We start from the raw sequence: 23,459 nt of genomic DNA on the forward strand, positions 1-23,459 counted from the left end.
TTATATACCCTTATTTAGACGATTCAGATCAAATTATAAGAGAGTACCAAAACAACCATGGATTTCAAAGTCCCTTCTTAGGTCTATCAATAGGAAGAATAAATTGTTTTACAGATACCGAAAATCTCCGAATGATGTAACCAAATCCCGTTATATTCGTTACCGCAATGTACTTACTTCTTCGTTGCGCTTAGCCAAGCAACTGTATTTTGCAAATCAGTTTGAAAAATGCAAGTTCGACATTAAGAGTACGTGGAGGGTGATAAACACAGCTTTGAAATCTAGCACTGTTACAAATTCCCCTACTCATATTTTGAATGACGGTCATCAAGTTGATGATCCACAGGAAATGGCCGATGTATTCAATGATTACTTTGTTAACTTAGGACCTGATCTTGCTAGCAAAATACCAAATACCCAGACAACTTTTCATTCTTTTTTAAAAGACAGGAATGTACAAACCATGTTTTTCATTCCCATTGTTGAAGAAGAAATCAAAGAAATTGTTGATAACCTAAATATTAAGAAAAGTATAGGTAATGATGGTATTTCGGCTTTTCTTCTGAAGAATATAATAAATGAAATAATTTCTCCACTCACTTATGTTTTCAATCAATCTTTATCTAGTGGCAAAGTCCCAGATAATATGAAAATCGCTCGAGTTGTTCCCATATACAAAAAGGGTCCAAAAGAATTTGTGAGCAATTATCGCCCGATATCTCTCTTAACCTCAGTCTCAAAAATTCTTGAAAGGCTTGTTTATAAACGAACTCTTAGATTTCTTGTTAATTGCAATATTCTTTCTAATTTCCAATTTGGATTCAGAAAACAGCATAGCACAACTCACGCATTATTAGCCTTCATTGATAAAGTAGCTCATGCTTTAGATGATGCTTCCCACACCATCGGTGTTTTTCTCGATTTTTCGAAGGCTTTTGATACCATTGACCATCAAATTTTGCATTATAAGTTAAGCCATTACGGTATCCGTGGGAGGGCTTTAGAGTGGTTTAAAGACTATCTCACAAACAGAAAACAATTTGTTTATATAAATGGCTATGAGTCAGGTATGACGTCAACTTCTTGCGGTGTCCCCCAGGGTTCTCTTCTTGGCCCACTTTTATTCATCCTGTACATCAACGATCTCCAAAATTCGTCACAGATTCTTTCTTTTATTTGTTTCGCTGATGATACAAATTTATTTCTATCTCACCGCAATCCCAATACCCTCGTAAGTATAATGAATAATGAATGGAAATCTGTTCAGTCCTGGATTTACGCTAACAAGTTATCATTAAATGTTGATAAAACACATTATATGTTATTTAGCAATTCCTTGCAAGTTATTCCTGATGTTAAGATTAATGATATTAACCTAACCCGAGTAGATAGTACACAGTTTTTAGGACTTTACATCGATAGTGACCTTTCCTGGAAAACTCACTTTAATTTTTTATGCAAAATTTTGTCACGAAATACAGGAATCCTAAACAAACTGAAACATTTTTTGCCCAACCATATCTTGCAGACTGTATATTCAACCATGATTTCCCCATATCTTAATTATGGAATTCTTGCGTGGGGTAACGCATCTAAATACTTACTGGATTCACATTTTCTTCTTCAAAAGCGAGCGATCAGAATTATTAACCATGCGGGGTATTTATCTCACACTAACGCCTTATTTCAGAAAAATAAGATTTTAAAACTGATAGATTTGTTTGGTTATAATTTAGGTATTTTTATGTATAAACTTTCCTCAAAAGATCTTCCTGGTGTCTTTTTACAGATGTTCATAAGAAACAATTCTGTCCACCACTATCCAACTCGCCAGAGTGACGCTTATCACCTTCCACGAACTCGAACAGTTTTCGCTAAAAACACAATTATGTATACAGGTCCTAAATATTGGAATGATCTCCCAACAGAGGTTAAAAGCTGCTTGTCATTATCATCCTTTAAGCGTAAACTCAGACAGCATGTATTGAATAGCTACAACACACAAGTGCACTAAAATTCCTTTTTATTATGCTGATAGCTGCTCTGTTATACTACTCGGTTGTTGCCATGTGAACAGACTCATGCATATACATTTTAGTTGCATGCTCTCTCAAATTCCTTCCCATCGGTGTTTTTCCTTCCACTTCTAGTAAGACCTTGGTCGTGTCCGACTGTCGCATAGTTTCCCCTCCTTTCTTTTTTTCCTTTCTTATATGCATCATTGCAGCTGGCTGGTATATCACATATAGGAATTGCAATTGATTCATGTTCTCCATTTTTTTAATCTTTCCCCGTGTCTATGGAAGCCGGAATGTTTAAACCCTAATAGTACTTAAGTATTCACGTCATTGTCACTCCCATGTCTAAATTGCTATGAGAGCAACTGCTAGAGTGTGCAGCATGTGGTTACTTGTTCTCATTTTATCACACACATAAATGCATGTGAGAAGAATCTTCTGAGCCCCGAGTAATAGTCATTCTCTTTTGTTTATCATTACTTTTGGTCTTAATTGTACCCGTGCTCCTCATCCTGTTCCCCTTACTAGGCTTTTGTTGGGACCTACACTCAACAAGCTTTGCTTTTTAGTAGGTTCCATCGTATTTCTCTTCGCATCCTTTACTTTGATTGAAAATGACACATCGACCGTTATGTATTACTTTTGTATTCCTATTTCTTCATGTATATATCTAAGCTGGACATTCTATATTTTATTTTGTTATATACCATGTATTTTCCATCGAGAAATACGAAAATAAATTGAAATTGAAATTGAAATTGAAGTTGGTGACAGAACAGTGACGTAAAGTTTAAATGATGATAATTTGATATCAGATAAACCGATTCCATTTCACTGTTCTATTCAGGTATCTGAGGACGCAATTAGACTGCGAGTGAATAGTGTATTTATGCATTTTTTTATTTAAAGCGTTTGATGCTGCACCATTTTAGTCAACAGAAATATAACTGATGCTGCATTGCGTGCTCTGTGCCATATTGCACCCAATCCAATTGTACATGCGTAGCAAGCCTTGTGGAGCCGGGGTTTGTAAAAAAAGCCGGGGTTTGTAAAAAAGCCGGGATTTGTAAAGATCTTCTTGCGGAGATTTGTAAAAACGTCTCGTCGGGAAATGTAAAATCTCGACAATTCCATCAACGAGATTTGTAAAAACGCCTCGCCGGGAAATGCAAGAATGTTCAGTTTTGCCGGTACTTGTAAATACGCTCATTTTGAAATAAAGAGGTGAGACATCTCTTTTAACTCTTCTAACGATCCGAGTTTGACATATCAGTGGTCTCAAAAGGATCTACATAATCTTTTATGGATTCAAGTCTCAAGTGCCATCACTGTCAAGTTAACGGGTGCTGTTCGTTATTCCGAAGGTTCGCTATTCCGAAGGCTCGTTATTCCGAAGGGTCGTTAATCCGAAACACACAAATTCCCTATATTTTGAGGTTCGTTAATCCGAAAATAAGAAAAGGGTTCGTTAATCCGAACATTTGTGACGTTATTCCGAAGGTTCGTTATTCCGAAGATTCGTTAACCAAAAAATGAAATTTGGAACAATGTACCTTCGGAATAACGAATCTTCGGACTAAAAAGCCGTCGGAATAACGAACCTTCGGAATAACGAGCTGTAACCAAATTAACATTGTGTAAGCTGAGTGCTGAGGCGTACATTTCATTTTTTTTTCATTCAAAACATCCTATGAAACCAAACAGGTTGTGTACCAATCGACATCATTGGCACTATACACCGGATTATTTTCCTTTACGTTTCTCCTCTATTACAGCCTTTATCTTTCACTTTCATGTCAACAGGTATATAGTGACTAATATTAGTTCTGCATTACTTAATTATATGACCATGACATCAAACATCTACTAATGTGGTACAGCGATGTCAAATAAAAAATGCCCCTTTGATTTATTTTTTACACAATCCCTCTGGTCACATAATTGTATCACTTGATGGAACATGAGCACCTGCTACATTGATACATAACAGGTTATGGATTGTAAATGCCATAATGTTGCAAACAAGATCAGTTAAGAAAGTACAGGCATGGAATTTGATATCATTTACAACGTGTTGGCTGGTGATTGAAAAGTCCCTTAAGATATGAATACATTTTGATTAATTTCTGATTATCTCGCAAAAAGTTAAAATCTGAATCTCCTGCTCAACCAATATTATCCATCCCTATTACAAGTCCGAAATGTTTTAAATGAAAACAGCCTATTCATATTGTTATTATCATTATCACTGCAACGATATTATTATTATTATTATTATCATTAGTAGTAGTGGTAGTAGTAGTAGTAGTAGTATTTTAATTATTCATTTTATTATAACTATCTTTATTATTATTATTAATAATATTAATTTTTATTATTACCATTCGACATTCGATGGAGACGGACGTGCAACTGTAGACTCTCTCTCGGGTTCTCGGTCTCCGCCCTGCCTCTCGCCTCCTTTTCCGCATTATGACAGCAACTGCGCTTGTTTTCTGCTCTCATCAAATTGCCAATATTGTTCCAGTGAAATCTTCCTACCACTAAGTGAATCCATATTGTCTGGTACTGCAACTTTCTTCGTTGTCAACTAGAATCTACGACACTACGGCTTCCCGCAAAACCCGACAAACCACTAAGGAACTGAGCGCCACCGCCCAGCTAGCCCACTCTGCACGGCCCGAATCTTCAAGCGACAGTGAGCCTGCCGACCTCACGCTGGTCGACATCCAGCGCAGTATTCAACTCTCTTCGGCGAATGTCTGTGCGAAGCTCGACTCCCTGTCTAGTGAAGTTGCCTCCATTAACAAGAAGATTTCTGACCTCGAGGATTCGGTGACAATGAATTCAGATAAAATCATAGAGATTGAACAGAGAAAACTACCACAAGTGGAAAAAAAAGATGGCGGATGAAATCAACAAGCTGCAGGAAAAGGCTAGGGTGTGTGACCGTAGATACTCCGGGAGTCCGTTCATGATATGCCTGTTGGGAGTCTGTTTTGGATTGCCTTTTTATGTGCTTCAACATGCCCGAAGTCAGAGCAAATCCTATTTTTCTACGTTATTTTGGATACATTTTCCTTCATGAATATGTTTCGATCAATTTTCACTTCTCAGTGCATTTCCCGTATACCAACCAACAACTACCGTTTTACTCTGTGTCTCATTTGTTTCTGCTCGCTATTACAAAAAAGCCGCATGTCTGTACATGTATGCAACAAAATGCAAGTAGTCTTGATTTATAAGCTATTTGATAACGCCTTCTGGTATAGTCTGGCATTTGAAATTCTCCAATTTGATACTGTTTTTAGGACAAGCTTCATATCCTTACTCATTCATGCAACGTGTAGAAAATTCCATGAACCTGCTGTTCCAGTTACTTGTTACGTAACGTTGATACTCGATCAACTCACGCCTAGATACGACTGTCAAGGACCTCACTTTGTCATAGTGAAACAAACTGTCTATAGAGGTTCCTCATTATTTGGTTCTTTCTTGAAATTTTCCACTACCTGTATACCAACCAACTCAGCCCTTGAAATTATATACCTGTCCTTAGTGCGTACTTATACAATTTGCAATGCACACCTGTCACTATCACCTCTTCGGATGTTATCCCACGTAAACGCCTGCACTTCTGTCATTGCTTATCATTGGAATGTTGTTTTTGAAAATTGTCTCAAAGTGACAGATGGAAATCGAATCTACGAACATGCATTCCTGGTAAACAACCCATCATGTAACTTGTGTTTGTTCGCCACCAAATATGGCTGAAGAAATTAATGCAAATGTACTTCCTGTTATGAACAACGAAGTATTTGATTATCAGTCACCTGTACCAAACTCTCCCTTAACGTGTTCTAATTGTGAAGAAGGCGACAGCACCGATTTTGTCACATCTTTAAATGCAGAAACCCAGGAATTAAATCTGGATTTTGATTTAAATGATATTTCACTGAAAAATGTATCTTCTAATTATCTTTTGGAAAATGATATAGTTACATTGTCTCATTCTAACCCGAAAGATCTCTTTGTTTCGCATATCAACATCAGAAGTTTGAATAAAAATTTTGATCAATTTCTTTCATTTGTTAACGAGTTACAATTTAGTCACATGATCATTGGCCTCAGTGAAACTTGGCTAAAGGAAACGTCGCCTTCTTCTCAATACTCCATCAATCGTTTTTAAATTGCTTATCAATAACAGAACCGGGAAAAGAGGTGGCGGAGTAGGTTTTTATGTTTCACAAACTCTGAATTGTCAATTGTTACATGAATACAGCATTACCTCAGAATGTATAGAGTGTATTTTTGTGGAGGTTATAACTCCGAACAATGGTAACATCATACTGGGGGAAATTTATAGACCCCCGCATTCTAACCCTACTGAGTTTATTGGGTTGCTTCATGATCTCCTCTCTGATAAATATTTTGATAACAAGAAATGCATTATCATGGGAGACTTTAATATAAATCTCCTTAGTTATAATGATACTACAGTCTGTCAAGATTTCCTCAACCTTATGTTGTCCAAATCCTTCATTCCTTTTATAAGAAAACCTACTCGAATTTCCGATGTCACTTCAACTCTTATCGATAATATATTTGTTAATAATTTATCTCTTGATGTCACATCTGGCATTGTAGTCTCTGACATTTCTGATCACTTCCCGATTTATACCCTTGTACCTCAGTTTACAGCAAGAAAAACTCCAACATCTAACCATGGTATTCGTGACATGTCTGAACGCAATCTAAATAGGCTCAGGGAGGGATTTGGGTCCGTTGACTGGTCTCCTGTCTACAACGCAGGAGATGTAAACTCATCCTTTGAGGTTTTTATGAAAATTTTGATAGAAACTTGTGATAATCATATACCTTTGTTAAAACGATCTAAATCTAATTATAAAAGAATACCAAGACAGCCTTGGATCACGAAATCTCTTCTTAGGTCTATTAATAAGAAAAACAGATTATTTTGTAGATACCGTAAATTCCCAAATGTTTCAACTAAATCTCGTTATGTTTGTTATCGAAATACCCTGACCTCTACGTTACGCTTAGCTAAGCAACAGTATTTTTACCGACAGTTCGATAGATGCAAATCTGATATACAGAGTACGTGGAAGGTGATTAACACAGCTTTAAAATCCAGCACTAAGGCGAATTCTCCAAATCGTATTCTGAAAGAGGGTCGCCTGATAGACAATCCAGAGGAGATGGCAGATGCATTCAATGACTTCTTCGTTAACCTTGGGCCAGATCTTGCCAAGAAAATACCTCGCTCCGGGACACCTTTTCATTCGTTTCTAAGGGATAGGAATGCACACACTTTGTTTTTTGTTCCCATTGTTGAGGAAGAAATTAAAGAAATTGTTCGCAAACTAAATAACAAGAAAAGTACAGGTGATGACGGAATTTCAGTTTTTCTGTTAAAAAACATAATAACTGAAATAATTACTCCCCTTACTTATATTTTTAATCAATCTTTGTCGACTGGAAAGGTCCCTGAAAAGATGAAAATTGCTAGAGTCGTTCCCATATTCAAAAAGGGTGCTGAAGAATCGGTTAGCAATTATCGTCCAATATCTCTTTTAACTTCAATTTCAAAAATCTTAGAAAAGCTTGTTCACAAACGAACTCTTAGATTCCTTATCAACTGCAATATTCTTTCGAATTTTCAGTTTGGTTTCAGAAAACAGCATAGCACAACCCACGCTTTGTTAGCTTTCATTGATAAAGTAGCACATGCTTTAGACGACGCTTCCCATACTATAGGTGTTTTTCTCGACTTCTCGAAAGCGTTTGATACGATAGACCATGATATTTTGCTTTATAAGTTAAGCCATTACGGCATTCGTGGGACAGCTCAAGATTGGTTTAAAGACTACCTTACTAATAGAAAGCAATATGTTTATGTAAATGGATATGAGTCTCTTTTGAAAACAACTTCTTGTGGTGTCCCTCAGGGTTCCCTACTTGGCCCGTTATTATTTATCCTGTACATAAACGACCTCCAAAATTCGTCCCAGATTCTTTCTTTCATATGCTTTGCTGACGACACAAATTTATTTCTTTCACATCGTAACTCAAACACGCTTATACATATGTTAAACAATGAACTGAAACTTGTTCAGTCCTGAATCCACGCAAATAAGTTGTCACTAAATATTGATAAGACGCATTATATGCTTTTCAGCAATTCTCTGAACTCTGTTTCTGATTATGTTAAGATCAATGGTATCAATTTAAACCAGGTAGATAGTACCAAGTTTCTGGGACTTTACATTGATAGTGATCTATCCTGGAAAACCCATATTAACTATTTAAGTAAAATTTTGTCCAGAAACATTGGAATTTTAAACAGGCTGAAATATAATTTCCCCATACATATATTACAAATTATATATTCAACAATGATTTCCCCTTACCTCAACTATGGAATTCTAGCATGGGGTAATTCGTCCAAATTTTTACTTGATTCGCTATTCCTTCTTCAAAAACGCGCCATCAGAATTATCAATAACGCCGGATATTTATCTCATACAAATGCATTTTTTCACAAGAATAAAATTCTGAAATTGATTGATTTGTTTGATTACAATCTAGGTATTTTCATGTATAAGTACTCAACGAATGATCTTCCTGATGTTTTTCTTCACATGTTCAAAAGAAACTACTCAGTTCACAATTATCCCACCCGCCAACGGGACGCTTATCACCTTCCACGTACTCGCACAATTTTCGCGATGAAAACAATTATGTATGCGGGACCGAAATACTGGAATGACCTCCCCCCTGAACTCAAAGGTTGTTTATCACTATCATCCTTCAAATGCAAATTAAGACAGTATTCATTGAATAATTACGCTACATCAGCTCATTGAAATTCTGTTTTGTGCTGTCCAGGACTATCCCGTTATACTGTACTCCAGGGTTGTTGTCATGTAAAACCAGACTTTAAGAGCCCAGCTGTTTGCGCCCTTAAATTCTATCACTGTGTTTATGTATATTTTTCCTTCTTTAAAGATAGCTGGGACGAGGAAACAGCTGGTATTTCACATTCTCACTGCACTGCAACTGGTTGTTCGATGTCTTTTTTTAATGGATTTGCAGGTGCATGTGTTCCCTTCTTAATACACGCAATGTACACATTTCTAATACTGTCTGAACGGTATCATTGTTATTATAACTATATTAAGTCATATTGTACTGCCAGAACGACAATGGTTCATCCGCCTATATACAGCATGTGGCTTTTCCGATCCCTAACCTGCACTAGAGAAGAATTTGCTATATAACTGTATATTTGTACTTTTTTATTTTTTTTTTCTCTTATGTTCCGGTCATTGTTGTACCCGTGCTCCCCTTCTAAATCTTAAACTCGTTTTTAACCGGGACCTACGCTCAACAAGCTCGCTTTTTAAGTAGGTTCCTTCATATTTCTTTAGCATTCATTCACAGATTCCAAACTGAACAGATCGACCACTATTATGTTTTACATATTTGCAATATTCTATGTATGTCATGTATTTCATTTAATTTTGTTATATTTGATGTAATTTTTCATCGAGAAATATGAAAATAAATTGAAATTGAAATTGAAATTAGAGTGAGTAACAAGAGGATATTTCAGCAGAGTGTCACAATTCCGTCGTTCTTTTACTTTGGGAGAGAGAGTTGCGAGGGTGAAAGATGTTCGTGAAAAAATCTCCAACCATGCTTTGCTACAACCGAACAATATAGACTACAGATAATTATTCCGCCGTTCAATATCTATTATCGCGGGTTACCTTATTTTGTGTTATACTTCCTTTTAATGCTACTCTATAGATTACTATTATTTGTTGGGATCACATTTATGGTTTGTTACATCGCTGAATTCATAGAGGGCGTTGACGACCACTTTGTCGTCCTCGGCGAAAAAGCCGTGATCGTAAAGGTGAAGATCGATGTCACCTGGTTTTCTGGCCTCATCCCAAACTGCTCTTCCCGTTGATCGATCTGGAATTGTTTCGTAGACGCCGTGAGGATATTGAAGAGATGAACCCTTTCCTGCGTCATCCTAGAGTGCTGCTCGCGGCAAATGCAATGCTCAGGGATCGTTTCGTAGACGTCACCTTGCTGAAGTGATCCACTCGCCTCCTCTCCATTGCCCACTGGATCCCGCTGATTCCTACCACCTTTGACTGGGCACGCGTATTTCATGTTCTCGTGTCTGGTAATCAGGCAAACAAGAAACACTAGGAGGAATATCACGCTGCCAATGATGACTCCAATTAAAGTAGCGGGAAATGGCGAAGTAACCGAAGAGGGCGAAGTATTCAGAAATTGCGAATTAGAGGGAAATGACAAAGTGCCCAGATTTGGGGAAGTAGATGAAAATGGCGATGGTGTTGATGGTAATGAAAGTATATCACACCAAATTGGAGTAACGTTCGAAAAGGGCTCAAGTGTAATTTCTAATGAACGATATGTCGAAAACTCTTGTTTCATTGAAACCATAAATGACCCAGCAGACAAATTCATGTTTACTACCTGATGCAGATTAACTGTCCAGTCATACTCTTCACTTCGTAGCCCAGTAATGCTACAATTTACGGTGTTAACTTTCAGGTGTTGGTGGCCTGATGGGCGTGCATCAAAGAACCAAGTGCATCCAAACACGCGAACATGAAAAGTTTTAGTCTTTGCATATCCCTCGCTATTCGCTGCTATTAAACACGTGTAATTACTGGAGTCACTGTAGGAGATATTAGTGAAAGACAGGTGCAGGGAACCAGTTCCGTTCACATCTTCTACATATATGCTGATGGTGTGGTCATTAATGATTGTACGTTTTGGCACGTTCCTCTGTAATTTGGAGTAAAATGCGAAGTGGATGTAGTTGTTGTCGTTCCTTGAATCTCTAGTTGAGTCTCCATTCTTGGAAAACCAAAAGCTGTCAGTTTCTTCATTGCCATTGCACTCCAGCGTCAGGTTGTCGCCTGCGTTAACAGGTAAATTGACAAATTCCTCTCCTTTGCATATCATGCAGAACTCAGAGAACACCAACGAAAATATAAGTAGACAAATGACCAAATGCAAATTGCAAGTGACATTACGGGACTCCATCCTGACGTTCTGCTCATTACGATTAAACCGGATCAACAGTGTTCAGTCAGGTCGCGATGTTTCTGACGTATATTTAGGAGACATTAGCTCAATCTACAACAGCCTCGTCAAATGAATGAAGAGAGCTCTAGGATGAACAATATTCATCACAATGTCACTATTCTGAGTATACGAGAAAGCAATTCAAATCATTTTCTCTCCGTTCCAATGTAAGCACAGGTTCGAAGAAACGTATTAAAAAAAAATCACCTGGCATGTTCTTTGCGCACTGCTGCAACTTGTGAAATATTTGTCTCCAGAGAAGGAAAGGGAAGCGCCGTTCCACGCTTCTGTTGTGCGACGAAGACTGCAAGTATTGTATCTTCAAATCTCCATTCTGTACAATTATCTGTCACTTTTAACATGCTCGAAACAAACTGCAATTGCAAATGTCAAGCAAAGCCCTAGTTTCATGTCCAATATAAATATCAGTTGTATATTTTATTGGTCGAAAGGAGGCTGAAAAGGAAAGGCAAAAAAAAAAAAAAAAACTTCCCCATGTAGAGCATTCATAAACATGAGTCCTTACCAGAGTTTACTTAAGCGGAGATGATAGTTGGTTTTGATATACTCCTTCCGTACTGGTCACTGTTCGTACTGTGCATTCTTTCAGAATTTAATTTCTTGACTCGAACGTGAAAATGGAATACAAGATAATTATTACTATTAGATAGAAAAACAATACACAGCAAGGTTCTCCCCATCCGAGTTTGTTTCAGTAATTTGTTTCCGGGGTTATTGCATCAATAAGTGCATTTTGTTGTCAATTTAAATAGAATAAATTCCACAGAAAAAAAAAGTCATATGGATTATGATTCTTTCAAAAATAGAACCAGATGATGTACCACATTAGTAGTGTGGACAAATTGTCATATGCATGTTTCAATAAGGAAAAACGCTAATTATAGTGTCAATCCAGTCTAATTCTACATGTCACTTTTATTTCTAAACAACTCTTCTTGACCATTCAGATTGCTCCACTTATGATGTTGGAAGGATGCCAAAATGAAACAATTTTTACAAAAAAAAAAACAACAACAAAAATGAGATTGGCGGATCCTGAGGGAAAGCACCGGGTGCGCGCCCCTTTATATTTTGTTAAAACAAAAGAAATAAACATAAAAAATGAAGGGAGAGCATGCGCCCCCTTTACAGAATTCCTGGATCCGCGCCTTGACACTTTTCTACTTTCCATCCGAGATGACAACGGTTTTAAAAAGGATAATTTGCTCTGGATGCCAGCCTCAAGTAGGCCTACTTTCAGTTTCAAATTAAGTAATTGTATAAACTTTGCCCGAAAGTTTACACTATTGATTATCTATTACTCAAAACACCAAACTAGTTACAGCTTGTTAATTAATCAACACCATGACACTTATCACGTATTATCTTCCTTCAAACGTCTCTTCTCTTTTTGCAAGTTTTCTCCATATTGCCATATAATCCTTACTGGGCGGGCTATCAACTCATAGTCAATTCATGAAGATTAAATTATGTACATCACGTGTAATTCTACGTGCATGTAGGTGCAGTTGTATAATTTTGCAATAGTATTGTCTGCATTCGTATATGTTCCATGGCATGTTACCTTATTGTACAAATCGTTTTATGCAACTTTGTAATCTTGTACACGTGTAGGCCTACCTTCATTTGCTCAGTCACGAGCAATAATTTACACTCTTTTTATGGACAAATACGTCTTTAGAAAACGTTGTCGTTTGACTATAGACTCCTCGCTTACATGCAGGCGTTTTTTTTTTTTTTTTTTTTTTTTGAAATGAACACGTCTCTTTGAGTGCACCAGTCACATAGGACGTCGGGTTACATTTCCAGAAGTGACTGGGGAAAAGCAAAATTATGGAGCTGGTGCATGGCCTGATTTTCGTTGTAAACTTCTCGTATTGTGAATGTTGTTGCGGAGCAAGGGAGGAGCGCAAGTGTGTTCAACTCCTGTCTGCCTATGCAATCATGAGTGCAAGCTTCATGTGTATAATGTTCGTTTAAATGTGGCAAATCGGCACTGGCACATGTGTTTTTATGTTTAATCACTCCACCAATGATAAGTCTTCTTTGCAAATTAAGCAGAGAATGCGATCAATCGAGGAAAATTTGACATTCGTGATTTCTTAAAGTGTTTTATCTGCGATAAAATGTGGGTAGAAATTAGATTAGAAGAAAATTATTTACCCATTTACGCGGAGAGGCTACCGGATTATCTAGTAATTTTAGTGTGCATTGGAACTGATTTTGACATTGATACCCAATTAAACGCCTGAGTGCCCGTTTAAGCGATACCCGATTTACGCGGAGAGTACTGTACATCGTTGTATTCTTTCTCATCGTGCCATCTAATGCAAACGGAAATTCAAATTTACTGTATTACCACGTGTACACAAAGGTTACTGCTTGGACTCTTACTCTTCTGCATTATATAGATAAGGGACATTTCTACAAAAAGGCAGTTGGTGTTGCCTACCCACGCATGCTAAAAATTGATGCAAACAACGTTTTATGAGCAAGTTGAAGTAACCATTTTTAAAGATCTCATCCATTTCCCTCACTGATCATCCCCTTCTCGAGTGTGTGAGGAAAACAACAAAGGAAAGCTCTCCCCGAAAGACACTAATCGCAAAATCTGCATATTATACAAATAGTGAATGGTCACGAGTACAATGGTACGAGATTTCGCACGAGGTGAAAGATAGAGGCGCTCTATTCAACGAGGCGAAGCCGAGTTGAATAGAGCGCCTCATCTTTCACCGAGTGCGAAATCTTGTTCCATTGCACGAGTAAAGACCATACACTATTTGTTTTATACAACGTCCAAGTAGATCTTTGTTTTTGGTTGGAGGATTGTTGAGTAGGTCTAAGTAACAGTTAGGCCTAGAAGAATATGTATGAAAAATATAGCCATACTTACATGTGGATCCACTGCGGTTCTCTTTCTGGCTTGTGCAATCAATGTAGGTAGATACAGGTCAGTAGTTCAAAACCAACGGAATGTCTGAATCAAAGTGTTGAAAGTTTAATCTTCAAACTCATTTACACTTGCAGTAAAGCCTCAACGCTCGTCGTAATTCAGTTGAAGAAAGAGTCAAAGTTCCTACACATTTTTCTCAATTCTTAACGCTAAGAGTTGAAATGTCAAACACAAACACATACGTCACGTGCACAATAGCACTCAGCAGTCCATAGAACTTTAGGTCTAACTCTCTAGTTAGGCATATTCCTACTTGTTGTAAAAGGTAACTGGACCAAGGAAGTGGAAGTGTTGCACCGAGGAGGTTGACGTGGCACTTTGGATATTGAAATTTGATTTGCTCAAAATTAACTGTTCTTGGGAATCTGTAAGAAGGCTATCCAACCCCTCCAACACATTTTCATTTGATTGTACCTCAGGCTCAGCTGGCTTTGGATCATTTTCACTCATTTCGTTAGCTAGCGCTTTACTCATAAGCTTCTTCTTTTTGTCACTTGTACGCGAATAGTGCTTCAGAGACGATTCCGAACGATGTCCAGTGACTGACATGATGTGTCGATTCGGAAAGCCAGCTTCATCCAGCATTGTGCATGTTGTTGCCCTCAAACTGTGGTTTGTGTACACTTGCGAACACCCAGCCTTTTCAGAGATCTCTCTCATCTTATTTCCTATTGTGTTAATCCCTAACGGTGCATTCATGTACCACGGAGAACCGTCCGTTGGCGCCTTGGCTTTTGGACGTTGCCACATGCACTTTTCAGCCGGGTTCAAAACTTCTTTCAAAGCAAGAAACGATCGGACTGGACATCGGCTTGAACCAGGAATTTCGTACATATGACCGCTACATGCCTCGTCCTCACATTCACGTCTTGATTTAGTCATAGTATCACGACGGGTAATGTAACGCAAGTTCTGTTCATCAACCTCTAGATCGAAGTCTGAAATCGACATACTACGCAGATTCTCTCTCCCACGGTTAGCAAAATATGTCATAACGTCAATAAAGACTTTATTCTGAAGACCAATCGGGGTTGTTGTATCAAGTGAATCAATGATCTTTGTCATGTCTTCTGCACTCACCGCTTTCTTGTGCTTTACGGCTCCTTTCCCACTCTGCTTGAGTTTAACCATCATAGCTTTGTAAGTCTTGTCACTCTCTTTAAACATGTCACTATTACAAATGTCTATGTCTTTGGTGGCCTGAAAGTGACGATGAAGTCCATATCGAATTGCGTGCATAGACTTCTTCGTGTACAGATCTCCATTGTTTCTCCGTAACCCACCATAAAAACGAGACAGAAACTTATCGAGTTCTGCATTACCGTAGCCTTGTACTGTAGCCAAAGACGTTCCAGCACATTCAGCAAACGCTTCCAGACGATGCACAGCAAACTGTATTTTGGTTTTTTGTGTGTTCGTTGAGTCCGCAGCATCAACCAATTCTAGACAGGGCAGAGCCAGGCAAAAACTGCCTTTTTTTCCAGTCAAGGTTTTCTCACTTGATTCTGGTACTTTAGACCATACTTAACAAAATAAGCTTCTGCGCCATCTTGAAATCTGTCCCAAATCCAAGATGGCCGCCAAATATCCAAAATGGCCGCCAGAGGACCTAAAAAGTGCCTTCTGTGGTTAAGATTTGTCTGGGGATGGGTTTTTTTTTACTCTATTTGATGATAAATGGTAAGAGGAATAAGATTCAGTGAATTAGAATTAAAATCAGTTTCTTTTTTATTGCGAAAATCCAACATGGCCGCCAGACGCAGCTGCCGAAATTAATAAATGTCATAATAACCGGAGGGCCAAACCCTAAAAACTTGCTTACTTAACAAGTGAGTTCCACTCTCTCTACAAACTAAGTAGACCATGCTTATTTTCAAATTTTTATTGTAAAAAACAACATACCACTGGTCTACCTCAAAAAATTTGTTGCGAAAGCCTCCAAATCCAAAATGGCGTCCAAGATGGCCGCCGTATTTACTGAATTTGCTATTTGAAAGATAGAATTTGATAGAAACATCAGATTTCAACAATTGTGATGTCATATGAAAGATAATAAAATTTCCTAAAAGTTGATACCATTTTTGTGGGCGATTGTGATAACTGAATTGAGATATAAAGGAAAACACTCATTTTTTGATATTTTTCTGAAAAAAAGAAAATCATGAAAATGCTTGATTGAGCATAAATCAGAAAAAGACGGAAGGATTATCTTGAAACGTTTTTAAGAATTTTGCTTAACATAGAATTAATTTTTGGAGAAAATTAGGGGTCAGTACCATTTGCGGTTCAGGAGTTATAATGTCTCAAACTTGAAAACTCACTATGTAAAAATTTCCACTTTAGCTGTGACAAGACCTTGTTGGTCGTAAAGAGAGTCTGCACGCGCTAAGACTACTACACGCACCACTGGCACTAACGCTTGCAGCAGTGCCAGCGGTGCATGTAGTAGTCTTGGTGCGCGCAGACTTTTTTTGACAAACAAGAGTTTGTGCCTGCAAACTAACTTTTCATACCAAGTGGTAGCTTAGGTGACGCTGATCGTTATTATTTCAAAGTAGATTGTTCTGATATGTTTTTATGCCTCCGCCAACGAAGTGGCCGGAGGCACTATGTTTTCGGGTCGTTCGTCCGTCCGTCCGTACGTACGTCCGGACGTCCGTCCCGTTTTGTTTTTGTCGATATCTCAAGAACCGTGTTGTGGTTTTACATCAAACTTGGTATGAGGGTATATCCTGGGGAATAATCCTTTGTTTGGATTTTAGGGTCATGGGGTCAAAGGTCAAAGGCCACAGGTTATTTTGTTAAAAAAAGGTTGAAATTTCATGTTTTTCTCCATATCTCGCAAATGGTTAAAGGTATCTTCATGGAACTTAGTATATATATGCTTGTACCGATGGGCAGTGATTATCTAGGAAAGTTGGGGGTCATGGGTCAAAGGTCAGGGGGTCAAAGGTCAAGGTCAACTCCTCAAAATATCACTACTTATATTTATGCAATGCCTGAAGGTTTGTTTTTTTAACTTGATGTATGCATGTATTACCAAATATATATTCTGTGGGAAGTTTTTGCCAAAAGGTCAAAAGTCAAAAGGTCAAAGGTCAAGTGAAAGTGCTTAATTGCACTTTTTCCTCCATATCTCGAAAGTAACTCAAGGTATCATCATGAAACTTACATATCTATGCATGTTCTATTAGACCTGACAGTGATTCTCTTTGGAAATGTGAGGTCAAAGGTCAAAGGCCAGGTTTAGATAATGCTATTTTACCATTTGATACTGAAATTATACTTTTTCTCAATACCTTGAAAATTACTCAATGCATAAACTTATAAAAGGGTCAAAAGTCAAGTAAAAATCATTAGTTCCCCAAATACCTGCACTGACGTTTTAATCATTCATCCAATTGAACCTAGTTCTAGGAAAGTGAACATTCAGCACATTTGTGGCAAACCTGTCATTTTAATATTTTGCCAATTGTGTGAAACTGTCATCACACATTGTCAAGACATTGATTTGTGGCAAACCTGTCATTTTAATATTTTGCCAATTGTGTGAAACTGTCATCACACATTGTCAAGACATTGTACTATAGACCTATTAGGAGAACCATGCATTATGGCGGAGGCATACCAGTCGCCGTAGCGACATTTCTAGTTTTTTATACTAAGCTGTCAACAGTTATCAATGTTATGGTTTCTTGAAAAGAAATGGTGATATCTCCGTATGTTTTTGGCTTCATTATATATATATATATATATATATATATATATATATATATATTTCTTTTTTTTACATGGTAGAATGTTTTGTGATACAACTAACCTGCACATATAAATCGAATGTGATATCTCTTCCAATGATAAACGATACCTTTAGTGTGTTGCGTCAGAGTCAAATCTTGATTAATAATTTGATATATTTTTAGAATTTCTTGTATTGCTGTCTATCATATATATTGTCCTTGTTTAAACCATATTGAGGGTTTATTTATTTATTTATTTTTTTTTTGGGGGGGGGGAGGGGTGGAGCTCATTTTAGTGTTTGGGTAAGGCCCGATCTTTGATTTAAAAAAGAAATGCTTCTGTATCAAAGATATGCTTTTGTACTTGTATGTTACTCTGCTGTTGTAGAAACGTGAATGATGATGGCATATGTGTAATAATATCTGATCCGTACATGTCCTTGAAAGCCCTTCTGATCCGAGCACCCCCCCCCCCCGAAAAATCCGACATGGCTGCAATTTCTCAAAGTTGCTTTTAAATGTGTTGTGCGAAATTACTTTTCAGTATATTGTTCAAATAACACTGTCCAAAATGATTATTCATGCTGTATATTCACATTTCTGAGGGGCCCACATTCTACAAGACTTGTGTTTTTAGTGGGTCCCTCCATTTTTCGAATTATCCACAATGTTTACTTACTTCAAATCACTCGAGTTTTATGATAATCTGTAATGATTGTAAGGTGCTACAATTATTGTATTCTTTTCATCTTACATAGTTTTGAGCACCTAATTTTCTGTTACCAAAAAAGAAGAAGTGATGTTTATATGTTCTTGTCGAAAAATGAAATAAAACATTGAATTGAATTGAATTGAATTGAATTTACAAATAAGCATGCTGAAAGTGTATTCACTGTGAATAGATTTTTCTTACATCGTTTTAGGCTGATTTCATGTGGGTTATAGTGTCAAAATTGAATTGAACTAATGCCATTGGTAGATGCTTTCACATTCTAGATATCAGGATCACTCGAGAGTGGAAATGTTCATTTTCATTCCTTTTAGAGTGATCTCAGGGATCACTCAAAAAGTGACGAGTGATCCCTAAGGTCACTCTAAAATGAGTGAAAATGAAAATTTTCATTCAAAATTCACTCCAATTTTACTTTAAATTTACTAATTTCCGTTATTAACTCCTTCAAAAATGAAACTTCCACTCGATTTTTTTTTTCGTTTTCGGAGTAGAATATCACTGGTTTTTAAAATATCTCCATAAAAACCCATGACGGTTTGAAATAGCACTACAATGTTCAAAATATATAAAAACTATAAATAGATAGCACAACAGACAAAATTGTACCAAAATTAAAATAATAAATTTTAATTTGGCGCAATAAACTATGTCAACTTTGATGGCCTGCAATCTTGAAGTTTTTGAGTGATTGATCCAAATTTTGTTTTAAACTTTCTATAGCATGGTTGTTTCAAGCTTCTACCTCTATTTGAAAGACATTTTTTGCTTCATCTCATCTGCTCCAGAACAATCTACTTTGAAATGATAGCGATCAGCGTCACCTGAGCTACCACTTGGTATGAAAAGTTAGTTTGCAGGCACAAACTCTTGTTTGTCAAAAAAGTCTGCGCGCACCAAGACTACTACACGCACCACTGGCACTGCTACAAGCGTCAGTGCCAGTGGTGCGTGTAGTAGTCTTGGTGTGTGCAGACTCTCTTTACGACCAACAAGGTCTTGTCACAGCTAAAGTGGAAAATTTTACATAGTGAGTTTTCAAGTTTGAGACATTATAACTCCTGAACCACAAATGGTAGTGACCCCTAATTTTCTCCAAATATTAATTCTATGTTAAGCAAAATTCTTAAAAACGTTTCAAGATAATCCTTCCGTCTTTTTCTAATTTATGCTGAATCATGCATTTTCATGATTTTCCTTTTTTCAGAAAAATTCAAAAAATGAGAGTTTTTCCTTTATATCTCAATTCAGTTATCACAATCGCCCACAAAAATGGTATCAACTTGTAGGAAATTTTATTCTCTTTCATATGACACCACATTTGTTGAAATCTGATGTTTCTATAAAATCATCTTTCAAATAGCAAATTCAGTAAATATGGCGGCCATCTTGGACGCCATTTTGGATTTAGAGGCTTTCGCAACAATTTTTTTGAGGTAGACCAGTGGTATGTTGTTTGTTACAATAGAAATTTGAAAATAAGCATGGTCTACTTAGTTTGTAGAGAGAGTGGAACTCACTCGTTAAGTAAGCAAGTTTTTAGGGTTTGGCCCTCCGGTTATTATGACATTTATTAATTTCGGCAGCTGCCTCTGGCGGCCATGTTGGATTTTCACAATAAAAAAGAAACTGATTCTAATTTTAATCCACTGAATCTTATTTCTCTTACCATTTATCATCAAATAGAGTAAAAAAATCCCATCCCCAGACAAATCTTAACCACAGAAGGCACTTTTTAGGTCCTCTGGCGGCCATTTTGGATTTTTGGCGGCCATCTTGGATTCGGGACAGATTTCAAGATGGCGCAGAAGCTTATTTTGTTAAGTATGGTCTAAAGTACCAGAATCAAGTGAGAAAACCTTGACTGGAAAAAAAAGGCAGTTTTTGCCTGGCTCTGCCCTGTCTATTCCGCAAGTTCGTCGTCATTTAGCAAAACGAAACTAGGTTGAACCGCCGCCATTTCTGACGGCCCCCTTGATGTTTACAAATAAACGAGATTGTGTCGTCTGCGATTAAATTATTGCAGCTCAGTTACATCTAGAAGCTTCGCTAGCGCTCATACACACGTACACACTAGCACTACGTAGGCAAGGCCTAAACTACGCGCATGCATGTACCGCACACGTACACTGCGCTAGCTACATGCATTCTCAATACACAGTACATGCAGTGCCGAACCGTGGAATAGAACAAAAAATCGAACCAAGTTGCACGCAAAAATAGAACCAAAATTGCACGGCGCGCTGAATGGAGTGCTTATTGAATACTGAGTATCACGTCACCAACAATCCTCCAATCAAATTACAAGGATCTACTTGGACGTTGTATAATAATGATAATGACACTGAAAATGGCACAAGCAATTAGTTATTATAGCCTACCTGTGAAGATTCAGGAGTATTCATATTACTTGTTGAGAAAACAACAAACCACAACAACGACAAACCAAATGACATACTAGTGTACCAGGCTCCTTGTTTCATGACATGGCATATTCTTCTTTTTTTTTCGATTTCGTTTTATACGAGGACTAATACTATAATACGTGTTATAAGACAGCATAATTTGTGAAATGTGTTTATAATGTCCCTAGCAATATCATATCTATTGACAATCAATCAAATCAAATCAAATCAAATGGCTTCAATTGGCAATTCAAGCCATTTGATTTGTTTCAAGAACATCAAGTCGGCCTAAACATTATTTCTACTTTCTTGACAAGTTTCGCTTCAATCATTTGTATGAATGATGAAGTGTGTGGTAGAGTTACTGTCGTACACATAACATGTGAATATGATTTGTTATCAGATGAGCCACGGTTATGCTAGTGTTCTGTTGGGTATAGCTGGTTCAGAAAAGGATCGGTAACTGTGTAGGCATGATATTTCAGTTGTAAGCCACTGAACCTCTACTACTTTATTCATCATAACTATAATAATATGGATGCTGAAGTGCCCTGCGCTAAATTGACGACTCCACGCATAGTCAGAGAGCTAGCGACCACTCAATTTACCCCATCAAGCCCAAAAGGTTTGACCCCTCAGAGTTGTTGGGACCACCTTCCTCATTAACAAAATGCGCGTCAGCCTGGTCCCGGAAGGCGGGTTCGGCCCCCAGGGACCTCCCCCCCCCCCCCCCCCCCCCCCAAAAAAAAAAAAAAAAAAAAAAAAAAAAGGGCCCTTGGCGTGTGTAATTTACCCCATGGAGCCCACGAACCAAACTTGGTCTAAAAGAATGTCCTATGGGTGTACATCATAAAAATATAAAAACTGACAAAATATCTGGTCGGGAAAGGGGTTGCCAGACCGCTAGTTTGTATGCACAAACCCTTGTTGGTCTGCGTCAAGACTACACTTTCCCATAGGCCCTGTACTGTAGCGTCTCCCAACAGTCGCAGGGGCAATGCCAGTTGAGTGCATGTGGTAGTCTTGGCGCAGACTCTGTTACTCCCAACAAGGGTTTGTACCCGCAAACTACCTGGTATACCCTGGGACCCAGGGTAGTTTGCAGGCAGATATTGACCAGACACATTAGAACACACACCCACACACCCACACCCACACACACCCACACACACGCACACAAACACACACACACACACACACACACACACACGCACGCACATGCGCTCACACGTTCCTCTATGTAAATACAGTACGCAAAACATGTCACATAAGTTCTACGGCCATGATACCTAGCACACTATGATGTCAGACCTATAAGACGTTTATACCTTTTGATTATTTAAATGGATGCTATCAATGGACATTTCAGCAGGAACACTTAAGAGAATTTAAAATTTTTGTGAAATTGTATCATGTTTTGCTGGCCCCACCGTCTACCTATCCTTTATTATGCATTCACCTTATGAGACACAAATGGAGCTTTTCAGAAAGTACTGAAACAAACCTTTCATTGTGAGTACACTTTCAGTTTCAGGCCAACCACAGAAGCACTAAATGCCAATTGTATAACACATTGAAGTAAACGATATCATCATCAGAGCATTGAACATAACTAATAAAGTTAATGTTGATAACAGAATGACAGATACAACTTTCTCACTTTTTTCTTTGCATTTAAAGTGCAAATATCAAGTCTCAATCCTTACATGATTCTTTTGAAAACCTCAAAATTATAACTTTTTTTTAGTTTTTGGCTGATAAAAATCACTCTTTATGTATAAAAAAGCAGAAATTATATCCATTAACGCTCACACTTAGTAGTGCATGTCATCTAAATTGTTGTGGACAAATATCTGCATAATGATATCTATAAAAATAATGAACATAATTATGGTGTTCTACATAAACTGTGTACATGTATTGCTGAACTTCCTTGAAACATCAAATAACAAGGTTCACAATAGAATGCTTATTTCAGCACTTTTGTCAACTTCTTGTTTCTGAAGATACTCTAACTTTAGTTCCCGGACCTAAACAAAGAAAACTCAAATTATGGTGTCACATACTGCAAAGACTGCCATTGACCCTGGCCAGTACACAACAAGTTGAAACATTGACTATTATTATGGTAGCATGCAGGCCGAGGGTGTGAACTTGATCATGTGTTCTCTTTACATCAGCACTTTTGTCAACTCCTTATTTCTGGAGACACATTATCTTCAGTTCCCCAGCCCCACACAAACAAAACTCAACCTGTGGTGTCACATGTCATGCAAACATAGCTTATGATTACTAGTAGCCCTGGACATTATACACACAAAGTTGAAATGCCAAATTACCAACTGAATGAAATGCTAGCTTAACTTCTTTTCTTTAACTATAGCATGCATGCCGAGAGCATCTCCATGACTGTTCTTTGTGTTCTCTTTTATA

At 37.6% G+C, this 23,459-nt stretch overlaps 1 protein-coding gene across 1 annotated transcript; it reads right to left on the minus strand.

Annotated features, from left to right (window-relative positions):
- Nucleotides 1-9,887: 9,887 nt before the first annotated feature.
- LOC139738944 (uncharacterized protein KIAA1958-like) lies at nt 9,888-20,581 on the minus strand. Its single transcript, XM_071649568.1, has 3 exons — nt 20,532-20,581; nt 14,405-15,595; nt 9,888-10,236 (listed from the first exon to the last, which is right to left on the minus strand). The coding sequence occupies exons 1-3, from the start codon at nt 20,579-20,581 to the stop codon at nt 9,888-9,890; spliced, it is 1,590 nt and encodes a 529-aa protein (XP_071505669.1).
- Between the last annotated feature and the right edge of the window lie 2,878 nt (nt 20,582-23,459).

The sequence above is a fragment of the Diadema antillarum genome, unplaced genomic scaffold (genome assembly GCF_040938485.1).
Source record: "Diadema antillarum isolate AM-2024a unplaced genomic scaffold, OU_Dant_1.0 seq00000775_RagTag, whole genome shotgun sequence".
Classification (NCBI taxonomy): Eukaryota; Metazoa; Echinodermata; class Echinoidea; order Diadematoida; family Diadematidae; genus Diadema; species Diadema antillarum.